Source organism: Sceloporus undulatus, chromosome 4, assembly GCF_019175285.1.
Source record: "Sceloporus undulatus isolate JIND9_A2432 ecotype Alabama chromosome 4, SceUnd_v1.1, whole genome shotgun sequence".
Lineage (NCBI taxonomy): Eukaryota > Metazoa > Chordata > Lepidosauria > Squamata > Phrynosomatidae > Sceloporus > Sceloporus undulatus.
The window spans coordinates 13268956-13291573 of record NC_056525.1 but is presented as its reverse complement, the minus strand read 5'-3'; the positions used below and the strand labels follow the sequence as shown (position 1 = coordinate 13291573).

General features: G+C 40.4%; 1 protein-coding gene across 3 annotated transcripts in view; it reads left to right on the top strand.

The window, feature by feature from the left end:
- The window catches only part of OSBPL2 (oxysterol binding protein like 2), a 93016-nt gene that overhangs the window by 45181 nt on the left and 25217 nt on the right, over positions 1-22618 (top strand). For all 3 annotated transcript variants that reach the window (XM_042462710.1, XM_042462708.1, XM_042462709.1), the window contains 4 exons: positions 17500-17635; positions 18460-18535; positions 19471-19605; positions 20577-20674. In XM_042462710.1, coding sequence (XP_042318644.1) covers positions 17500-17635; positions 18460-18535; positions 19471-19605; positions 20577-20674 — 445 coding nt within the window. The remainder of the gene's footprint in view (positions 1-17499; positions 17636-18459; positions 18536-19470; positions 19606-20576; positions 20675-22618) is intronic.

Sequence of the window (22618 nt, the reverse complement as noted above, 5' to 3'; positions counted from 1 at the left end):
CAGTTTTGAGAAATACAACATGTCTCCTTTTTGTTCATGCTGTACTATAGTTAATTATTTCAGTACCACTCCTTTTGTACATGCCTTTATCAGTTCCTTTCTCTGTAACGGTCAAATATGCAACCTTAGTTAAGCTCAAGTTTTATTTAGAAAATTCTGATAAGAAATTATCAGTTGCTCTTCACCTTTCTTTAAAAAAAGAAATTATCAGTAGCTACTTCACAATATACATTTTTGATTACGGTCAATAACTTTCTCATCCATCTTGTGAAGGAAGTATGTAGCCTTGGCTTTATTTTTTTATTCCTCCTTGTCGTTTATCCCACAGATCCAGGCCACAGCCACATTTGCTGCTTTTTACTTTACAATATAGCTAAATTCAGATCTTTTCTTTCACCTTCTACTGCTAAGACCTTGATTCATGTCCTGGTTATCTTTCTCCTCGACTACTTCAATCTTCTTTTGACGGGGCTTCCTTTGTCCCACTTGGGTCCTTTGGTTTCTATTCAACATTCTGCTGCTCCTTTCTGGCTTGCTGTTTTGATCATGTAGCACCCCTATATTGACATCTCTTTATTGGCTCCCCATTATTTTTAGGACTCTCTCAGCTTCAGAGGAAGGCAGTGCAACCCCCTTGAACACATCTTGCCAAGAAAAGCCCATTATAGGTTTTCCTTACGGTTGCTGTAAGTCAGAAACGACTTGAAGGCACACATAACAATAGCAGCAGCAGCAGCAATAGCATTGATTAGTGTAGTGTTTGAGGCACGGAGTTAGTTTTTCTGACTGCAACAATCCAAGAAGAATGTTGACAAATTAATAAAGGATTTGGAATCATAGGAATGGTTATGGATTTGCTCTAGCAGGCCAGGTTTTTTATCAAAAACCTAGAATTATAGAATCATGGGTGACACCTGGCTGAACGAGACTACATGTGAAAGGGATCTGGGAGTCCAGGTAGACCACAAATTGAACATGAGTCAACAGTGAACATGATCATAGAATAATAGAGTTGGAAGAGACCACAAGGGCCATCCAGTCCAACCCCCTGGCATGCAGGAACTCGCCATCAAAGCATCCCCAACAGATGGCCATCCAGCCTTTGTTTAAAGACCTCCAAGGAAGGAGACTCCACTGCACTCCGAGGGAGTGTGTTCCACAGTCAAACAGCCCTTACTGTCAAGAGGTTCCTCCTAATGTTGAGGTGGAATCTCTTTTCCTGTGGCTTTTATCCATTGCTCCGGGTCCTGTTCTCTGGAGCAGCAGAAAACAAGCTTGATCCCTCCTCAATGTGACATCTTTTCAAGTATTTGAACAGGGCTGTCATATAACCACTTAACCTTCTCTTCTCCAGGCTAAACATCCCCAGCTCCCTAAGTCGTTCCTCATATGGCATGGTTTCCAAACTCTTCACCATTCTGGTTGCTCTCCTTTGGACACGCTCCAGTTTCTCAACATCCTTTTAAATTGTGGTGCCCAGAACTGGACATAATATTCCAGGTGGGGCCTGACAGGAGCAAAATAGAGTGGCACTATTACTTCTCTTGATCTAGCCTAAAATCACATTGGCCTTGTTATCTGCCACATCGTAGTGTTGACTCATGTTCAATTTATGGTCTACTTGGACTTCCAGATCCCTTTCACATGTAGTTTCATTCAGCCAGGTGTCGCCCATCCTATATTTGTGCGTTTCATTTTTCTGCCCTAAGTGCAGTACCTTATATTTCTCCATGTTGAAATTCATTTTGTTAGCTTTGACCCAGCTTTCTAATCTATTCAGGTCATTTTGAATTTTGATCCAGTCCTCAGGGGTGTTAGCTACTTCTCCTAGTTTGGTGTCATCTACAAATTTGATAAATATGCCCCCAGTTCTGTCATCTAAGTCATTGATAAAGATGTTGAATAGCACTGGGCCTAGGACAGACCCCTGTGGGACTGCACTGGTCACTGCTCTCCAGAATGAAAAGGAGACATTGTTGTGCACCCTTTGGGTTCGGTCAGTCAACCAATTACAAATCCATGTAACCGTTACTTTGTCTAGCACACATTTCACTAGCTTGTTTTCAAGAATGTCATGAGGAACCTTGTCAAAAGCCTTATTGAAATCAAGATATACTATATCCACATCATTCCCTTCATCCACTAAGCTGGTAATTTTATCAAAAAAAGAGATTGGATTTGTCTGGCATGACTTCTTTCTCTGAAACCCATGCTGACTTTTTATGATTAAGGAAATTGCCTTCTAGATGTTCACAGACTGTCTGTTTAATGATCTCCTCTAGAATCTTTCCTGGTATGGATGTCAGACTAACTGGGCAATATTTGTTGGGATCCTCCTTTTCGCCCTTTTTGAAGATGGGGACTTCGTTTGCCCTCCTCCAGTCTGCTGGGACTTCTCCTGTTCTCCAGGAGTTCTCAAAGATTATTGTCAATGGTTCTGATATTATATTTGCCAGTTCTTTTAATACCCTTGGATGTAGTTCATCTAGTCCTGGAGACTTATATTCGTTTAGGTTAAACAGATATTCCTGTACTATCTCTTTACCTATTCTGTACTGAAATTCTCCTATTTTGTCCTCTGCTCTATTTTTCTCAGGTTGAGCACCCTTTTGCCTTTTCTGAGAAGACTGAAGCAAAAAAGGTGTTGAGTAATTCTGTCTTTTCTCTGTCTTCTGTTAGCATTTTGCCGTCTTCTGCACACAGTGACCTACCGTTTCCTTCTTCTTCCTTTTGCTGCGGACATATCCAAAAAAGCCCTTTTTGTTGTTCTTAACCTCTCTAGCAAGCCTGAGTTCATTCTGTGCTTTAGCTTTTCTGACTTTACCCCTACACGTACTTGCTATTTGTTTGAATTCCTCTTTGGTGATTTCCCCATTTTTCCATTTCTTATACATGTCCCATTTATAACTTAGCTCAGTTGAAAGTTCTTTAGTCATCCATCCTAGTTTCTTGAGACATTTCCCATTTTTCTTCCTCATTAGAACTTTTTGAAATTGTGCCTTCAGTATCTACCTTTTAAGAAACTCCCATCCATTTTGAACTCCCTTCTTTTTTTAGCATTCCTGACCATGGGATCACCTCCAGTATTTCTCTAAGTTTACTAAAATCAGCTTTCCTGTCTAACTATGCACAAACTCCAGGAGTACATGATCCTAAGGATCCTACCACTTGCACTCCATTAACTAGGTCATCCCTGTTGGTTAGGATCAGATCTAAAATAGCTGACCCCCTTGTTGCCTCTTCCACCTTTTGGACAATGATATTGTCTCCAAGGCAAGTGAGGAATTTGCTAGACCTTGAGGTTTTGGCTGAGTTTGACTTCCAGCAAATATCAGGATAGTTGAAGTCACCAATCACTCCTTCCTAAGTGTGTGGTCATCTGTTCTAGAAAGACATCATCCAATTCCTCCATCTGACTTGGAGGTCTGTAGTAGACTCCCACAATAACATCCCTGTTGTTTCCCTCTCCTTTAATTTTTATCCAGATGCTCTCCACCTGGCTTCCAGGATCGATATCCTAGATCTCTTCACTGGTGTAAATATCCCTGATTAAACTAGATAGTTTTTTTATCAGCAGAAATTAATAGGAATGTATTGATGATCTTATATCTATTATTTAGAATGATGAAAGAAACTGCAGTGGTCCCTTGGTGTCCCCTGGGGTTTGGTTCCAGCTCCCCTCATGGATACCAAAATCCGTGGATGCTCAAGTCCCATTATATACGATGGCAGAGTAAAATGGTATCTTTATATAAAATGGCAAAATCAAGGTTTGCCTATTCAAATTCGTGTGTGTGTGTGTGTGTGTGTGTGTGTGTGTGTAATATTTTCAAGCTGTAGATAAGGTAGGCTTCCTGTATTCATTCTGTGCATTTGGCTAGCACAATAAGGTTTGTAAGGGAAAATGATCTAGGCTACAAATTAAGAATAAGCTGTCAGGATAACTGGGACAAAATTGCCCTGGGAATCTATGAAATCTACATTCTGGATTATTTTGGAGAGGGGCTAGACAGTTTTAACAGTGTTTTTACATTATAAAAATGGAAAGGCATGTGATATTTTGTAATGAAACAACAGACGCCAAATTAAATTATGTATAGATACATTTCAGTTTAACACAGGAATCAAAAGTCATGTTTTGTAGGCATTTTTGAATAATGACTTTGAATTGTTTTCCTGCGTTTTACATAAAGCTCTGAATCTTTTTGGAATCTCTTTTTAGAGAGGATTGCCCTCATTAGATGTCAGGAGGGTATGGACTGCCTTATCCTGTTTTTGACTAGCATTCTTGCTTTGTTTACTGTAAATTGTTTGCTGTATTGTATTTTCCATTTCCAGTGACAAGGAGGAAGGACTCTGCCAGCTCTTGAGCTTATTTATGCAGTTTGCATTCCAACTGTATAACGTAATTATTGAACTGCCTCTTTGTGAAAGCTCTAAAATTTTCTTTTGAAAAATGTTAACCTCCGGTTGGAAGCGACTTAAGAAAAACTTAGCTTGTGATGGAATCCTTCTGTCTCTTTAGTTTTACTTTTGTATGACTTCCTCCTCAGTTTCCCATCTAAAAACATTCCTAATTAATTGGATTTTCTGTGATGCAGCTTCTTCTTCCACTTACCTGGCAGGTGAGCATACATGACTACTTAAAAAGGGGCGGTTTCATTCCTTATGTACTCTGACTCAGGCTATACTTACCCTCCTGGATTTCAAGGAGGTGCAGATTAGTCAATGAGGACTGGTTTTACTTAGCAGGATGTGGAAGAAGAAAAAGAAGACATCTAAAAACAAACTTCCTAGTAAGTTACATTTTCTGCTGTTTATTTATGGGGAAACCTATTCTTTGATAAAAATAAACACTTTTGGGTTAACATCTTAGATTAAGGCTGTAACTCTTTAAGTGGGAGCAAGCCTAATTAAACTCAGTGAGCTCTTGGACTAGAATTATATAGAATTGCACTGTACATCTTTTACAGTTAAAAACAATACCTTCTTGAGATATGGTTGATCATGTTTTCAAGAAACAAAAGTATTCTCTTTGATAACAAAATTGATTCCTACTTCTATGTTTCTTGACGAAAATGAAACTTTAGACGATTGTGTTTTTGTATCTCTCTTACATACTTCTACTTATGCCTTGCCAAGCAACACCTCTTGCTTTTTCCTAAGCAGGTCCAGCCTGTCCTGTGAGAACTGAGGACTAATCAGCACTTCTCAATCCATGTGTTCCATAGATTCATATTTTTAAACCCACAAAACTAATGTAAGCCTTAAGGTGGCTGGGGGGGAGGGGGGACAACAACAACAACGACAGATTGAGGTCTCCTCTCATGATTCCTCCATCATTATCTCTGGTTTGCCTGAAGCTTGTGCCCAGTTGCATGTAAGCATATGTGCAAGAGATGGGAAGTTACTGAACTGCTGCTTGAAGAGTACTATTTATTTCTGTTATTTGTTCCAGCTGTAATAGGAATAGAAAGTTGCCAAAAAACGAAATACTCCTTTGGCCGTTTTGTGGTATGCAAGCTTAGCTTTTCAAATGTAGCAGAACATATTGCTTTGGTGAAAACAAAAACAAAAAAGAACAACTGAGTGGATAGATCTTGCAACTATGGTCTTGTGTGATTCTTAAAAAAAAATGCTGTTGCTATGATAATATTTAATTATATCCTACCTTTTTTTAGAATTAGAACTCAAGGAGACTTACAGTTTTAAAAAGAACAATAGAGCTAAAGGTATAGAGAAGTGAACATTAAAGTGGAATGAAACTACAGTATTCGCAATATTAAAATGATTTAAATTTACTCTTAAAAAGATAAAATGGAATTAAAAAGATAAAAAAGCAAGTTCTTATAAAATAATGTTGCCATACATTTTAAGATCAACTATGCTATCGGTTTGGTATAAAATAATTGCCATCTTTTCAAGTAGGGTGTGTATATTTATGTTACATGATTAATAATTGAAGCATTTTGAGTTGGCACTACTCCACATAAGCTCAATTTGGTAATGTTTCAGGTGGCACAAGATTTGTTTGTTCAGATCAATGTGGCTGCTCCTCTGAAAAATGAATACTTTCTGGTTTTCATACTTACATACTGTTATGTTTTTCAAATCTCATGTGGTCTAGAAAAATAAGGTTCAAAACACACTACAGAAATAATCCAATTTGTGACCGCTTCAATTCCTCTGGTCCAATACTAGAGAATTCTGGGAACCGTAGTTTTTTGAGACATTTAATCTCCGTGACAGAGCTCTGGTGCCATGATAAACTGCAATTCCCAGGATTCCCTAGTACTGAGTCAGGGCAGTTAAAGTGATCTCAGACTGGATTATTTCTGCAGTGTGTTTTAGACCTAAGTTTCAGAACATAAAAGGGGTAGATACATTCCCTGTTAATGGGGCACTACTATTCTACGTTATTTTCAACAAACAGAAAAGGGGGCTTTTGGCTGTATTTGTTAGCCACATGGTGAGGCAGTGGGTCAGTCAAATTGAGATACATACAGTAGGTCCACCTTATCCATGGATTCAAGCATCCACTGCTTTAAAATACTCAATATATATATTCCAAATAGCAAAGCTTGATTTGGCATTTTATGTAAAGTACACCATTTTACTGTCTCATTGTATTTAATGGGACTTGAGCATCCATGGATTTAGTTATGCACGCGGGGACCTGGAACCAAACCCCAGTGGATAACAAGGGCCCATTATATCTACAGGAATGAAATAAGGTGCCTGTTCAGAGCACCGTTCTAAATTTCATGTTCAGTTTTTCGAAGACGACTGGAAGACAGGACAATAAATATCTACCTGAAGATTCAGGATTTCATATTAAAAAGAAAGTGCAAATCACTTTTCTTTTTTTAAACAAAAGATTCTTAACACCTTTGTGCCATGTCTTTTGGCTGGCCAGTATGAGATAGTTCAACTCTGCTAAATACTTCTACAGAATTTTCCAGCTTCTTTTCTGACTCCAAGTCTGAAAAATGTAATGTGCTAGAGGCATGCTTCTGCTGCATACCAAGAGCTGTACAGTATCTATATATTCATGAGCCAATGCTTTCATAATACTTAAAATTTAGGATTTTGCAGTCTTGTTTTTGTGACTGGTTTGATGGCTGTTGGAGTTATCACTATTGTGAACAGCATAATAATATTTCAGACAGTCTCTTATACATTGACACCTGCTAAAAGTAGATCTTCAATTTAATCACCTAGGCTCCCCATGAATGCAACTATTACTGTTGCCAAATTAGGTATTAAGACACCATGGGATCTTATTACCATCAGGTAATTACACTTGTGGGAATGTTCTGATGCAGCAAGGTAGATAAATGAGTGACGTCATCCTTTGTCTTTGCCCCAAGAAGAAATAATACAACAAGGTTACACCACCTGTGATCTCTGCCTTGCAAGTTGGTATATGGCATATATTTTTTCTTTTATCTGAAAATTAAAAGGAAAAAAGCAAACTTTGGCTGTTAACAAAAATTAAAATGTTTCATTGGTGAAGTGCTTATGGGGGGGGGGAGTGGAGTTTTAACACGAACTGGATGATGTGTGGGACATGGATCAAAGAAACTGCACTTTGGCCTAGTCATTACATAAACTAGTACCCACAAAACAAGTCTCACTTGTCTTATCCTCCTGAGTGTAAAAAGGGGGTGTTATTTCAGTGTGTGTGTAAATGACAGAAGAGATAGAGGGGGCAGACAGGTTCAGCATCAACCAGTAAATGTAATTGCTGCAGCCAATATTTCAACCCACTTTATTCATTATTGGCTTTTCAGGTCTAAATCCTGCACTGTTATGAAAACTCAGGACAGAACATGTTAACAAGTCAGTGTCAAGTAAATATTTATTGTTTTAATTTATTTTAGTGATGTCGTTTGCTACTGTGACTGCTGCTTTTTAAATCAAACAATAGGAGAAAAATATAATGGTAATAGTAGTAGCAGTAGCAGTAACAACATTATCTGGATGTTGTGCCTTGCTCTTAATTTTGCATCTCCATGGAAGCATATGTAACATGGAGATGACTTGTTAAAATCTGTACATAAGGTATGAATTGATGTAGACACTTTATTGAAAAATGAGCAGTTCACAGAGGGGACTTATTTTTCTGCCTCAGCATCTCTCTCTGGCTTTGCTTCGCGAATGAAGATTCAGGCATACCGTCCAACAAAAATGCAGGTGTAATTTTTTTTTTTAGAGATACCAGTTGTGATTCCTCTGTCGTAAGTGAAGCTGGCCATGCTCTTGCTAAATCTAGGTGTTGTGCATGTTAACATTTTTTTCTGTCCTAAACTGCATAACTGATAAAATCAAACATTCTCCAATGAGCACCCAAGCCTTCTGTTTGTTCTTTGTAAGGATTCTAGATTTCCAGTTATATATCACATGTGGTGTAATTATGTTGCGTTCATATTCAGTAGGTAGGAGAAAAGTTGAATGTATGATAGGAAAACTATATTTTTTACACTTCTTTGTGGGCACTTTGTTACATTTCTGTGTCAGCTTTTTCTAAGTTTAGGCATGGAAAGAATTAAGGTATAATAACCGTGACCATATAAACTTGTCTATAAGTTGAAAAATTTATGCCCCAGGTTGACATATTTACAGGTCAGTATAGTAATGTGGTAGCAGCTCTTTCAGATTTCCCCATGCGGTGGGGAGAGTAGTTTCTTTCTGTCTTCAGCCAAGCAGAAAGAATCCTGGGTGATTGCTGTCAAACAAACAGAGTCCCTCTTCTGCCCCAATGTCTGGGGAGTGAAGGCTGTAATGCTGAAGCAAAAAGCCTCAGAGTCCCTCTTGCCATTCATACACATACACACACTAAAGAAATCACCAAGTTTTACCCTCGATATACCCACAGGTCATGACAAAATCCATAATTTTGGCCCCAAAACATGCCCTTGACTTACACATGAGGTCAACCTATAGTTGAGTATATACGGTAAATTATTTCCTTTAACAGTTCTTTGGTCAGGATTATTTTTATGGTCTGTCTCATCTTAAGGTTTGAAGTAATCGGTTGCAAGCTTCTGCGGCTTTTAGTTCTGTTGCCACTGTACCATATTTTGTAGATTTGATTGAATGAAAGTAATGCTGAAATCCATACGAACCACTAACATGCCATTGTATTCTACTAAGACTGCAAATGCTATCTTATAATTTACCATTATTTTACAATAGAGATCCAGGAAACTGGGTTTCCTCAAAAGCATATTTAATTTTTTTATCTATTAGTGATGGACAAGCAACCTTTAAAGACAGTATTTTCATTTCTGTCAGTCAACCTTTACAAAGTTTATTTTCAGAGATGTGGTGGGTATATGCTACAATGCATGGTACAAGCAAGTTCACATGCTTACAGAGTGGAAAATATTTTGTAGAAATAGATTATTAATGTCTACCATCTGCTACTCTTTTCTCTATAAACACTGGAAGCATCATATAGCAAGTAATTACCAATTAACTCTAGACATGTTACCCATTATTTTGATTAGTTCAAACAAACAGGCACTCTTCTTTTTTTCCATCTCAACTTGTTTAACAGACTTACAATTTGAAGTCGAAGGCTTTCATGGCCGGCATCCATAGTTTTTTGTGGGTTTTTCACGCTATGTGGCCATGATCTAGAAGATTTTCTTCCTGACGTTTCTTCAGCATCTGTGGCTGGCATCTTCAGAGAATGCTTGCCTGGAAAAAGATTTACAATTAGCTACTTTACTTAAGGATACTTTTGCCTTTCACTTTTTAGAAGATCCTAAAGTTAGGTAGCTCTTAATCTTGGGTGGGAACCCATTCTTCTTCGTGAATCTCTGTGCCTCACACGTATGGGTCAGTAACGGGGGGCTGGAAGAGACTTGATTTCTATACAGAGTGCTTTTGACATCCTCACATATATGGGTCTGCACCTGTGAATATGTGTGAGGGCACAGATGACCACTTGAAGAACCACAGTTATAGGTAAGCAACCTGTTCTCACACATATGGATCTGTACATGTGTGAGGATGTTCAGACCACTTGGTATCAAATTCAGGTCTCCTCCAGCCCTGGTTACTGACCTATATGTATGAGGGCATAGATGATCATTCAAAGAACCACAGTTGCAGGTAAGCAACCTGTTCTTCTGCTAATAGGAAAGACAATCCGTATGGTAGTATAATGCCACCCACCATGTTTTTCTTCTAAGATATATTCTAAGATTTTTTTAAATGAATGATTTTTTGCCCAGGTAAATAATTACCTTATATATTCTTGACCAGGGGTTGGCAACCTCCGGCCCACGGGCCGGATGCGGCCCGTGGAGGCCTTTAAGCCAGCCCCTGGCTCCTCCTGCCGCTGCCGCCGCCGGTTGCGGCTTTTGCCCGCTATGGGCGCCGCCATTTTGGGGGGGAAAATGGCGTCGAAATCTCACGCAACCTTCCGCCGCCCTTTTTCCCCCCAAAATGGCGGTGCCCAGGGCTCTGACGGCGGCAGCGGGCCTCTGGGAGGCCCGTTGCCATCGCTGGGGCCCTCCAGGAGGGCTCCGACGGTGGCAGCGGGCCCCTGGGAGGCCAGTTGCCGTCGCTGGGGCCCTTCAGGAGGGCTCCGACGGCGGCAGCGGGCCCCTGGGAGGCCAGTTGCTGTCGCTGGGGCCCTCCTGAAGGGCTCCTGCGGTGGCAGCGGGCCTCTGGCATCAGGGGCCGGCAAAGACAGGGAGGCCTCCAGTGCTGGCGGTCCCCGCCGGCTCTTTCCCGGCCTCTGACGGGGCCTGGGGCCCCGTCAGGGGCCGGCAAAGAGGAGGTGGCCTGGCCCCTGGGGGTGGAAGCTCGGCCCCCAGAGGGTGGAGGCTCCGCCCCGGCATGCGGCCCTTCCCCCGGGGTGGAAGCTCCACCCCCCGGCTTCGGCCCCCCAGTTGTCTGAGGGACAGCAACCCGGTCCCCGGCTCAAAAAGGTTGCCTACCCCTGTTCTTGACTATAAGTTGACAGATTTTTGGGGCCAAAATTATGGCTTTTGATATGACCTGTAGATAAGTCTAAGGTAAAACCTAGGGGCATGTAACAAAGGATGTAAAGAATGAAGCAGAGGAAAACAATTCCAAACAACTTACAAAATTCAAGCAGACATAACTGAAGCCTGGATGAGAATAGAGGGCAATCAGTGCTTCCAAAATAGATTAAGCTCTTACTTTTCATCAGAGGCTGGTTCCTCTTTTTTTTTTTTTTGGTAAGAGTTAGAGTATGGTACTTACATTGACTCGTGGATGGGTCGACTCAGGTTTTTAGGGTCAATTTTTTTAGGGCATGGGACAAGAGAACTCTATCGTGTTGAAATCCCTGCCTTCACTGATCTGAAGGCATACATTGACCTAGTGGGAGTATAGCATAGATAAGATGATGCCTTGAAGAAATTGTGGCATCCAGGCTCAGAGCAGTGATGTCCTGAAGAGCAGTGATGACTGCCACTTGAGAGCAGTAATGACCCTGAAGAGATTATGTAGACTCTCAAGGTACTTGAGATTTGACAACAGGGAAATAAGTGTGATGTATACAGGTGTTGGCAGAACACCTGTCTTTCAGGATATGTGAACACTGTTTGCTAAGCCAACTTCTAATGATCAAACCACTGATCAAACCACTGATGAACAAGTTAGTTGAGTAAAAAAGTAAATGTCAGTTTTAGCAGTTCATGCCAAGCAAACTGGTCATAATAGTGTGGTGGTGCTGCTGCATTGCGAAGATATCTTCTCCCCAAAAGGGAGAGATTTACAAGACCAGGCAGCTTTGTACCCCACTGAAAATCTAGCTTGAGTACTATGTGATTACAACAGTAGTTGAACCATAGTTCAACATGGGGCAAAATGTGGTGGGAGACATTTTTTAACCACCTTGAACTTGTATGTCTGCTAATAAAAGGTGTAATATAAGTTGACGCTGTTGAACAGAATAAGCCATATAGAATCATAGAATCATAGAGTTGGAAGAGACCACTAGGGCCATATCATTATACATATCATTATTTCTTCAGTGGTAAGAATGCTAGTAAACGTGGCACTTCATGTAGGAAACTTGCTTGTCAGGGCCACTACAGAATCCAAGATACATTCTGGGTACCTACAGAGTGTTTGACACAAAATATAGCGCTTCATTGACAATATCACCCTGCAGGTAAAAACAACTAGTTTTTTTCGCCGTTTATTTATTTTCATTTGCTAGTGAGGTGGGGTGGCTGGTTGTTGGAATTTTTTTACTTGTTGCAAATAATGAAAAGAGAGAGATCATATTGGTCTCTTCCCCACTTTTTTGTACAAAAGGAAGTCTGTTAGTCGCTTAAACAAAACTTCAGTCACGTATGTTTGGTGTGTGTAGGTTTTTTTTCTGTGGGTTTTGGATGGGCTTTTTAGATGTAGGTTTTGGATGTTATGGAATACCCTTCATTCTATAGCCACAAATGCTCCTGTGGATTGTGGGCATTTTTTATCCCATGAATCACATTGGAATTCATATGGAGTCAGAAAATATCCCAGAAATTACTCAGTGAAAGATGTTTTTCAAAAATTCACCCAGGTGAAGGTTAAAGAAAAATGCCTCAAACATCTGAAATGGACCCACATGATGAGGATAAGAACTATAGAATGCACTTGATTACTTGTCCATGGCCATCCAGTATATATCCATTACTTTAGGGTCCCATCTCCAAATATACATGTCATGTGTTGTTTCATTTTTGAACAGCTTCCTGAATCATCCCATGTGGTTCAGGTTGAATGCTCTTTTGAAATGCAAGAAGTGACAGTTGTCACTGCAGACTAGTCCAGGCCACCCACTAGGTAACTGCTGTATATTATTCAAAAGAGAGCACAGCATGGACACAAAAGATTGGAGGTAAGGGTGAAGTCATCTCCCCTGCCATTCATGGTAAACTACAATTTAAGGTTAAAGAACTCTAAAATAATCTACAGTAGGACACTGCTGTTACCTTCTTTACTTTACATGCCATACAGATTGAGGAGACCTTAAAAAGTTTGCCCAGAACAGAGTTAGACAGCAAGGCTATGACATGTTTTTCTCCTTTTCTAAGTGAGGCTCACAGAAACTCCACAGGTATATCCTTTGCCCCATTCCACAGGCATAATGGCATTTTAAATACGCAGTCAATCTCATTCCCCCCCTCCCCCACCTACAGAATAATTTTCTTTAACATTTCCTATAAATTTACAATTACATTGATAGTAGGTAATGGTATCATTTCAGGTATAATGGAGTATCATTATGATGTGGAAATAACCATGGATGGCCCTAGAAAGGAATCACAATTAAAACCAAGTACATTACATTTCTGTGTGTATGCCTAGCTATTGTGGGAAAAAAAGCTACACACAGAGACACATTAATACAGTGTTCTGTTTTCTTTTTATAATATCCTTAATGGAAAGTCTAATTCATGCCAGTACATATTATTCATTCAAAGTAACATGGTGGATAATATGAAAGTTTTAAGAACATAATTGTCTAAAATCTTGAAAGTAAGGAAATGTAATTTCTTTTTGAAATGCTGTTCCTGACATAGCACATATAAACCTGATTAACCCTCATTCTGGGGGATAAACATTTCTCTTCAAAGGATATGATGATTTAGCATCAGAGTACCACCATACTTTTGTGATATATTTTATTGGTTTTCTTGGGAAGTACTGCTGGAATGGAAATTCATTTCTCAATTTAACCAGCTGTTCACCAGTGATAGATTCCTGGTGTTTCTTTTTGTGGTCTCTGCGAATCACACAAATGGGTTATTGTGCGCCTGTGCAGCAATGCTCAGAAACTTCTAGAATCTCTGGGCAAAAGTTAGTTAGCAATTTTTTGCAACTTTTTGGCGATAGCTCCGCCCACCCAATATATAGCCCCTAATGGTTCCGCTCTTCTCCAGTTCCTTCTTTCGCCGCGCTTAGCAGCTTGAGGAACTTCGCTAGCTTGGTTCACCTTGCTATCGGCCTTTGGACTGAAATCTCTGGCTATCTAAAACAGAATCATTCTTGACCACTTTCTTGGACTATCCTCGGACTCATCAACGGCTTCATTGCAAGTATTTGACCCCTTTCCTATGGCTTCCCTTAAAAAGATGTGCCAAGTGAGGGGTTAAGATTCCCACTTCGGACGGATATGATAAATGCGTCCTTTGCATAGGGGAGTGACATATCCCCAGGGATTGCCCTCACTGTAAGCCATGACCTCTCAGGCCCTGAAAAACCAAAATCAAAAACTGAAGGCTTCCCTTTATGAAAAGGTCCTCCAGCCTCCCCCGTCCTCTCCTGCGCCTGCCGGAGAACCTGCTGTCAAGCCCTCCACTTCAGTGACCCCTAGCGACAAATCCCTCAGATCAGGGAAAGATGTATCTGGGGATGCTTCAAAACCTTCCAAAAGGAAGCATGGAGAGGAGCAAAAATCCTCCAAATCTTTCCGGGCTCAGCAAGACCCTAGATGGACTAGATCTGCTTCTCCTGTGGCAAAATCACGCCGTAAGGGCCCTCCTAGCATGGTCTCAGTGCCTCCGCCGGATTCAAGGACCACTGCCACTCTGACTCCTACTGTGGCTTCAGCTTATTTTCATGTTTATTGTTATTGCTTTGTATTATCCCCACTGCTGTAAGCTGCCCGGATTCCCGGGAATTGGGCGGGATATAAATAAATCCTATTATTAGTATTAGTGATGGTCACATTGCTCTTCTTTCTTTCTTGGTGATATTAAGTACCTTGAGAATGCACAAAATCTTTTTAGTGTAATCATTGCTTAGAAGAGGCAGCAGTATGAGCTTGGATGCCAGAGTTTCCCCCATGCTTTGGATTGTCCTCCAAGTTTTATGCCTTCAGCTCAGTGGTATCAAGAGACGGCCACATTTTGACTTTAATAGGGTTCATGTTGTCCCATGTCCAGAAAACAATATATTCCTCTCTTGATTGTTTAAAAAGATTATCTCATAATAAAGAGTGTTTTCTGTGAGATATCATTGAAAGTTTCTAGAACAGTTTTGTTTGTTTGTTTATAGCCATCACCCTGTATAAGAAAAAAGGAGCAAAATCCGATTGCTCAAACTATCGAGGTATAACACTGCTCTCCATCGCTGGAAAAATCCTTGCAAGGATACTCCTGAACAGATTAGTTCCTGCTATTGCAGAGGAACTTCTTCCTGAAAGCCAGTGCGGCTTTAGAGCTAATAGGAGCACTACAGATATGGTATTTGCCCTTAGACAACTGCAAGAGAAATGTAGAGAGCAGAACAAAGGACTCTATGTAACATTTGTTGACCTCACCAAAGCCTTCGACACTATGAGTAGAAAAAGTCTGTGGTAGATCCTAGAACGACTAGGATGCCCCTCCCCCCCCCAAATTCCTCAAAATGATCATCCTGCTACATGAAGGCCAGCAAGGTTAAGTCAGATATGGTGACGCTCTCTTGGAGCCCTTTCTAATAACGGTGTGAAACAAGGTTGTGTTCTCGCTCCAACTCTATTTACAATCTTCTTCAGCATGATGCTCCAAAGGGCTATGGCAGATCTGAAAGAAGAAGACGATGGCATTTATATACGCTACCGTACTGATGGTAGCCTGTTTAATTTAAGCTTTCTGAGGGCTCGCACTAAGACTCTAAACTATCTAGTCCGTGAGCTGCTTTTTGCTGACGATGCTGCCCTTGTTGCCCATACAGAAGCAGCTCTGCAGCGCCTAACATCTTGTTTTGCTACAGCTGCAGAGTTCTTTGGGCTGGAAGTCAGTCTGAAAAAAATGGAAGTTCTCTACCAGCCTGCACTTCAGAAAGAACACTACCATCCCCACATCACTGTAGGCACATCTGTGCTTAAGTCCGTCCAGCAGTTCACCTACCTGGGAAGCATCATCTCCTCAGATGCCATGATTGATAAAGAGATCGATCACAGATTAGCAAAGGCATATAGTGTATTCGGGAGGCTTCATAAAAGAGTCTGGAGTATCAAACACTTGAGACGAAGCACCAAAATCAGTGTGTATAGAGCCATTGTACTGTCTGTTCTCCTTTATGTGTCTGAAACATGGGTCACCGATCGCCAACACCTACGATTCCTCGAACACTTTCATCAGTGCTGTTTACGCACAATTCTAAATATACACTGGACTGACTATGTGACAAATGTTGCTGTCCTTGAGCAAGCAGGGATCACCAGCATTGAGGCCATGCTATTGAGGACGCAGCTGCGCTGGGCAGGACATGTTTGTAGGATGAAAGACCATTGCCTCCCCAAAATAGTATTCTACGGTGAACTCGCCAAGGGTCAGCGTAAGAGGGGCGCCCCAAAGAAGAGATACAAGGACTCCCTGAAACAACATCTCAGGCTTGGCCAAATTGATCACCAACAATGGTCTGCCCTGGCCTTGCATCGGGAAGCATGGAGACGCACTCTCCATGATGCTGCAGCCTTTTTTGAAAGCTCACGCCAAACGAATCTTGAAGAGAAACGACAACGCAGAAAGAACCACAACTCGGAAACATCACCCAAGGAGACTTTCTGCTATGCTTTCTGCAACTGGACTTGTCTATCTCGGATTGGCCTTTTTTAGTCATCAACGCGCTTGTAGAAATTTTGCTGCTTCCCCGCAGCCTGAAAAGCGGCGGATCGGGGCCTCAGCGGCTGCCGTTCTGGCAGCTCAGGCCCCGATCCGGTGGGGAAAGGGGCGGGTGCAGCCCGCCTCAAAGAGGCGGTCTGTAACCCGCCCAAATTTGTCCAAACTGAGAGGTGGTTGAAGTTTGGGGATATTCTTTAAAACTTTTGATATGGCAATGTCCCGACAGCTTGCAAGCAGTTTAAGTATTCAAGGGCAGAGCTGGGAACTATTTCAGATTCCCAGGAGCCAACTTTAATGGTAAGGTATCTGGACTTCCTATCAAATCCACTGACTATAATCCATAAACATGTGCACATGAGATTTGTGTGCCTGTCTTAGCCTCAGCATGTCTGCAGACCTCAGAACTTAAGATACTTCAGTGAAAGTGGCAGCAGCTAAGATTCATTGCCTTTCCGTTCAAATATATTTCATTGCTTGTGCAAAGAGATAATTCCCTTGAGAGAAGTAAGGAGTCCAACAGAGTACATGAGTTTGCCCTTAGCTGCTAAACAGTGAATCAGATCAGTGTGTGTTAACTTTGCTCAGAAACATGTGTACATACACACAGACACTAGTATTAATCAAGCACAAAAGATGACTCACTTTAAGGTATTTAAAGCATGAAAAACTAGTAAGGTTTTGATTTGAGGAAGCATAAACAAGACCCAATTGCATTAGTGACAAATTAGCTGGATGCTATGGTATTTCCTAGCTAAGTAATGTGTCAGCTTTTTGAAGAGAGGGGTTTGCTTCTTATTACCGGCTTCAAATTAGTACTGCCTCGTTTTCCTACTGTGACTAATTGTGTGCCAAAATAACAGAGTCCCTATTGTATACTGAGTGTGATTATGATCTTTTCTTTATAAAGGCTTTGATTCCGATAATTCTTCTGGGGAATTTTCAGAAGCACTTCATAAAGCTGATGTGGAAGTCCACCACGGTCATAGGTCAGGAAGACACAATGGAGATGAGCCATTGCAAGAGAATGGAATCAAGAAACACAGGTATTCTCCAGAGCAGGCTGAGATGCAATTCCTATCTAGTTCATGTTAAATATAGGGTACCTTTTGTGTAGACTTCTGTTATGGATATTTTCTTTTTAAGGAATAATGATTTGATAATCACACATGAAGTTCATTTATTTGGTCTTCTTAGGAAGGAGGGTTGAAGGCTGCTGTTCTGCAATCTAAAGAATAGCATTCTAGGATTGTGATAGACAATGATAGATGGTGCTTTGCTTTCAGACAGATCTTTAGCCAGAAACTTTATTGATTGACAGTTTAAAGAACAATATTATTGCCTTGTAAAAAATAATATTTAGCATAAAATATAAAACTTTGTGAAAAGACTAAAATAAAGAATAGCCCCAATAAAAACAATCAAGCAGTCAGTGTACGTACTACAATACTACTAATGGAAGCTGGGCAGTGTGTATAAATGGCCATATCATATCTTAATGCAAACAGTAACATTGAAATCTTAAATATATATAAACAACACATAAGTTCACAATTTTAGAATGACACCCCATGTATTCCCTACTGGGGACGTAGACCAATGCATTTAGGCAGTTCATCAAATAAAAGTCACAGTCAAGCACCTTTATAATATTGTAAAGATCAGGTATAAGTATAATGTGCTGGAAGAATTGTGGACAAGTTATTGGGAGCTGTGGGCTCTTGTATTTGCCCTTTCAAAGATGTACATCCACTCATGTGTGTGAGTGAGGAAATTTAGTTTTGAATTTGTCAGTGACCATTGCAGATGGATGTTTTTCCAGGAATATGTGTAGCAGTGATACTCACCTGTCTATTTGTTCTTCCAACAGAACATCATTGCCTGCCCCAATGTTTACTAGGAGTGATTTCAGTGTTTGGAGTATCTTGAAAAAATGCATTGGACTGGTAAGTTACTGTCTCTTCAAGGTGTATGAGTTGCCCTGATGGTTTTGATAAAATGGTGCAATATGATGTGCAAAAAGTATGTTTGCAGTTACAAAACAGCATTAAACATTAAACAAAGAAAGCCAGTGTGATATAATGGTTTGAGTGCTGGACTATGGCTCTGAAGATCAGGGTTTGATTTCCTGCTTGAGCATAGAAACCCACTGGGTGAGCCTGGGCAAGTCACACTCTCTCAGCCTCAGGGGATGGCAATGGCAAACCATATCTGAAAAAACTTGCTGAGAAACCCCTTTGATAGGTTTGCCATAGGGTTGCTATAAGTAAAAATGACTTGGAGGCACACAAGAACAACAAAGAAACAAGTAAACTGTGAACAGCATCATTTCTCCTAGTTAAATGAACTACTGGACAACAACCTTACGTTCTTCTGAATAATGTGTTGTCTTAACACTTTGTCAGAAATGCTTACTGTGGCTTCAAGCCAATGATCTGGAGCTGGAGCTCCAGCCCAGTATGTGTTGGAGCTAATTCACATGTTTAGCAAAAAGCTGATTTGTACTGCACAGCATATACAGTGTGCCCTTGCCTTAAGGCAAATTCCGCGTATGTCTTGCATAAAACAAATTTTGGCCTGGAGATCACTTTTGATTCCTGAGATGTTAAATAATTTTAATTTACCATAATAACAAAGAATCTGATGAAATGGGCAGCAGTCCACCAAAGCGTATGCTAGATAACACTTGTTATTTATGTGAATTAACTCTCCTGGCATTTATGGATATGCAGGGTGATTATCTTGTGCTTATGTAGGATTATCTTTTTTTACCACGTTCTATATTCTGTTACCTGCCCATTCATCTACAATTTTACATAGTTGGCTATGACTCAGTTTCCTACTCATACTTGATGGGTTTCCCCTTTCTCTTATTGTTTAGGAGCTGTCTAAGATTACCATGCCCATTGCGTTCAATGAACCTCTGAGCTTCCTGCAACGGATAACAGAATATATGGAACACACATACCTCATTAATAAAGCATGCTGTCATTCAGATCCTCTAGAAAGAATGCAGGTAATAGTGTCCATTTTTTCAATGGCTTGATAATATCTGTCTCCCCTTCCCTCTCAACTTGTGTCTATTAATATGATTGCCTTTTTATATAAAGAGGTATGGAAACAGGAAGTTATTAATATTCTTCTTCAGTCACATATGAATATTCTTCTTTTTAACATTGTAAACCATTTTGAGTTCCAATTTTGGGAGAAAAGCAGGATACAAATCATGATGATGATGTTAGTAATAGTAATATTCCGTTATCAAAAAGATCATCTGCATCTAGTGGCTGAGGCCTTGCATTGGATACTCACACAGGGGACTTGCTCTACTCCTGTATCCTCCAAATTCTCTGTCATTGCTCCAGCAAAATTGCCACTTTTAATATGTAAGCAAAGAATGTGCTGGAGGGGCACAGCAACCATGTTTTTAAGATAAGTCACATTCCTAGAAGTGTCTAGGATTCTTCTTAAAACCAAAGTGTGCTTCCTTATATGCCTTTTGAAAAAGTGGCAGATTTTGCCTCTGGTACATTTATGTGTTACCCAGTCCTGTTGTAATAAGTATTTAAGCCTACTTGTTTATTCATAGGTGGTATTTAGCAACTAATGGGAGTAAAACTGTGAGGAGGGATTATGTTCAAGTGGTTATTTTACTTTTCAACCTAACAATATATCGAAGCAATATATTGAATCCCAGAAGTAACTAGACAGAACTTAAATTTCTGAGAAGAATATTGCTTCTTTATTAACTTCCAAGAATTCAGACATGGATGCCCATACTAAACCTAAAACTTATATAAATACAAATTTGGAGAGAAATTACAACCCACTACCAAATTGCCATAGCTACTTAGGCAAGCTTTTCCCTGAGTTTGGGAATTGTCTTCTAAAGTGACAGTGATTACAACATAATTGAGATCAGTAGTAAAGTAATTGCTATTTTTTAGATATTCACTGTTTTAAATGAAGACTCTATGGATCTTGCAGGCTGTTGCTGCTTTTGCTGTTTCTGCTGTAGCCTCTCAATGGGAGAGAACTGGCAAACCATTTAACCCTCTCCTCGGAGAAACATATGAATTAATCAGGTGAGAAACTAGGTTGAGATTTTCTAGCAACACATCATGTATGTAATGGTTTGTTAAATAAGCTGGTTACTTTCTCAGTATCTGTGCAGGAAGGAGGCAGTGATGGTGGCAGAAGGAGATGCCTCCTGAGTCCAAGATATTTATTTCTCAAATACCTTGCTTAGGAATAGGGGGAATCTGCAGAACCAACGGTTTGTGTGTGTGGCTGCCTGGGTAACTACTGGAAACTTCACCATATATTTATAATGCCCTGTTTCTAACTTACTCAGTAAACAGATTTCATGGATGAAACCAGAAGCATTTTATTGAAAATCAGGTTCGACACAGTAGTAGCTCATTGCCAGAACTAAAGGTACAGGATAACTTTTGCTTCTGTAAATCCCCTTGAAGACTCCCGCTCCCACCAGTCAACATTCTTTCCCACTCAGTACCAGGCAGCTGTGTGACTTTGATTCCTCCTCCCCACATATTCATCTTCTAACATGGCTACAAGACAGCTAAGTAGGCCAAACTTAACATGGCAGAGAGCTCTGGCATTCACTCCTCCCCTCTGCTACAAAAGACAATCAATAGTCAATCAGAACACATCAGCCAGGCCCAGACTTATCTGAGTACTTCCTGTGGAAGTCCCAAACCAATTCAGGGGCCCAAACATGAATGTCCTCCACTCAGATGCTCTTTTATGGTCAACATATTTCTTAGCAAAGTCTAGGGCAGGCACAGTTTTTAGACAAGAGTTTTTAATGTGAGTAATCCATTCCATCAAGAGAATGGGAACAGAGTCCTCCATTAACAATGTAAGGAAGGGCTTCAATTCCTGTCCATATACAGTGGTGCCTCGGGTTACGAAATTAATTCGTAACGCGGCCGCTTTCGTAACCCGAAAAGCCTTCGTAAGCCGAATTGCCATAGGCGCTAATGGGGAAAAGCCGCGATTCCGTGCGAAAAAGCCGAAAAAAGCACCAAAAGTTTTTTCGTAACCCGAAAAAACATTCGTAACCCGAAACAATAATTCCCTATGGGATTTTTTCGTATCCCGAAAATTTCGTAACCTGGGTATTTCGTATCCCGAGGTACCACTGTACAACCTGAAATGGTGAATATCTCTGGTGTGACATCTGCAAAGGGCAGAAAATCTGTCCAATCATTCTGATGAAAAATAATATAACATCTCAAGTACTGCTCCAAAATCTAGTTAACACTCTCCATCTGACCATCCATGTACAGGTGGTGAGCTGAACTCAAACCTTGCTCAATATCCAACAGCCTCAGGAAAACTTTCCAAAACTGAGATGTAAATTGGGCCCATTCATCTGAAATAATATTGTTGGGGAGCCCATTAGGTTTGTACAGTATATGTGCTGGACAAACAGTTTAGCATTTCTATATGGCTGAGTGAGGAATTTTGCTTTTCCAATCTCCCAAGCAACATTTATGCTCATGTGGCCAGGGAAGGCCAACTTTTGGCCTTCCCTGGCCACATGAAATGCTGTTGGCAAATGCTGTTGGAGTGCAGCTCCTATTATTTCCTGGCAACAGTACTAATGATGAGGGATGATATGGGTTGCAGTCCAACAACATCTGGAACGACACATAGTGTGTTTACCATGGTGTAACTGAATGTGGATAATCATGTAGAAAAACATTTTCTAGAATTAATAGCTGTGCAACCTTGTTTGTGTGTGCATGTGCAGTATGTGTATGCTTCTGTGTTAGTACCACCTGTGTCCATTTTACATACAAATGCTGAAGCATAAATTACCCTGTAGACATGAGTAGTCAGGTCATTGGAAGCGTATTAATTTGTGGTGGTGATGATAACAGTATTTAATTGTAATAGCTGGCATCCTTTATTGTGGTTACAGATTTGTAATCTAGAGTTATGGATCTGTAACTGTCTTCTGTATTCAGTTATGCAACGTATTCATGTTCATGGTATTAAAC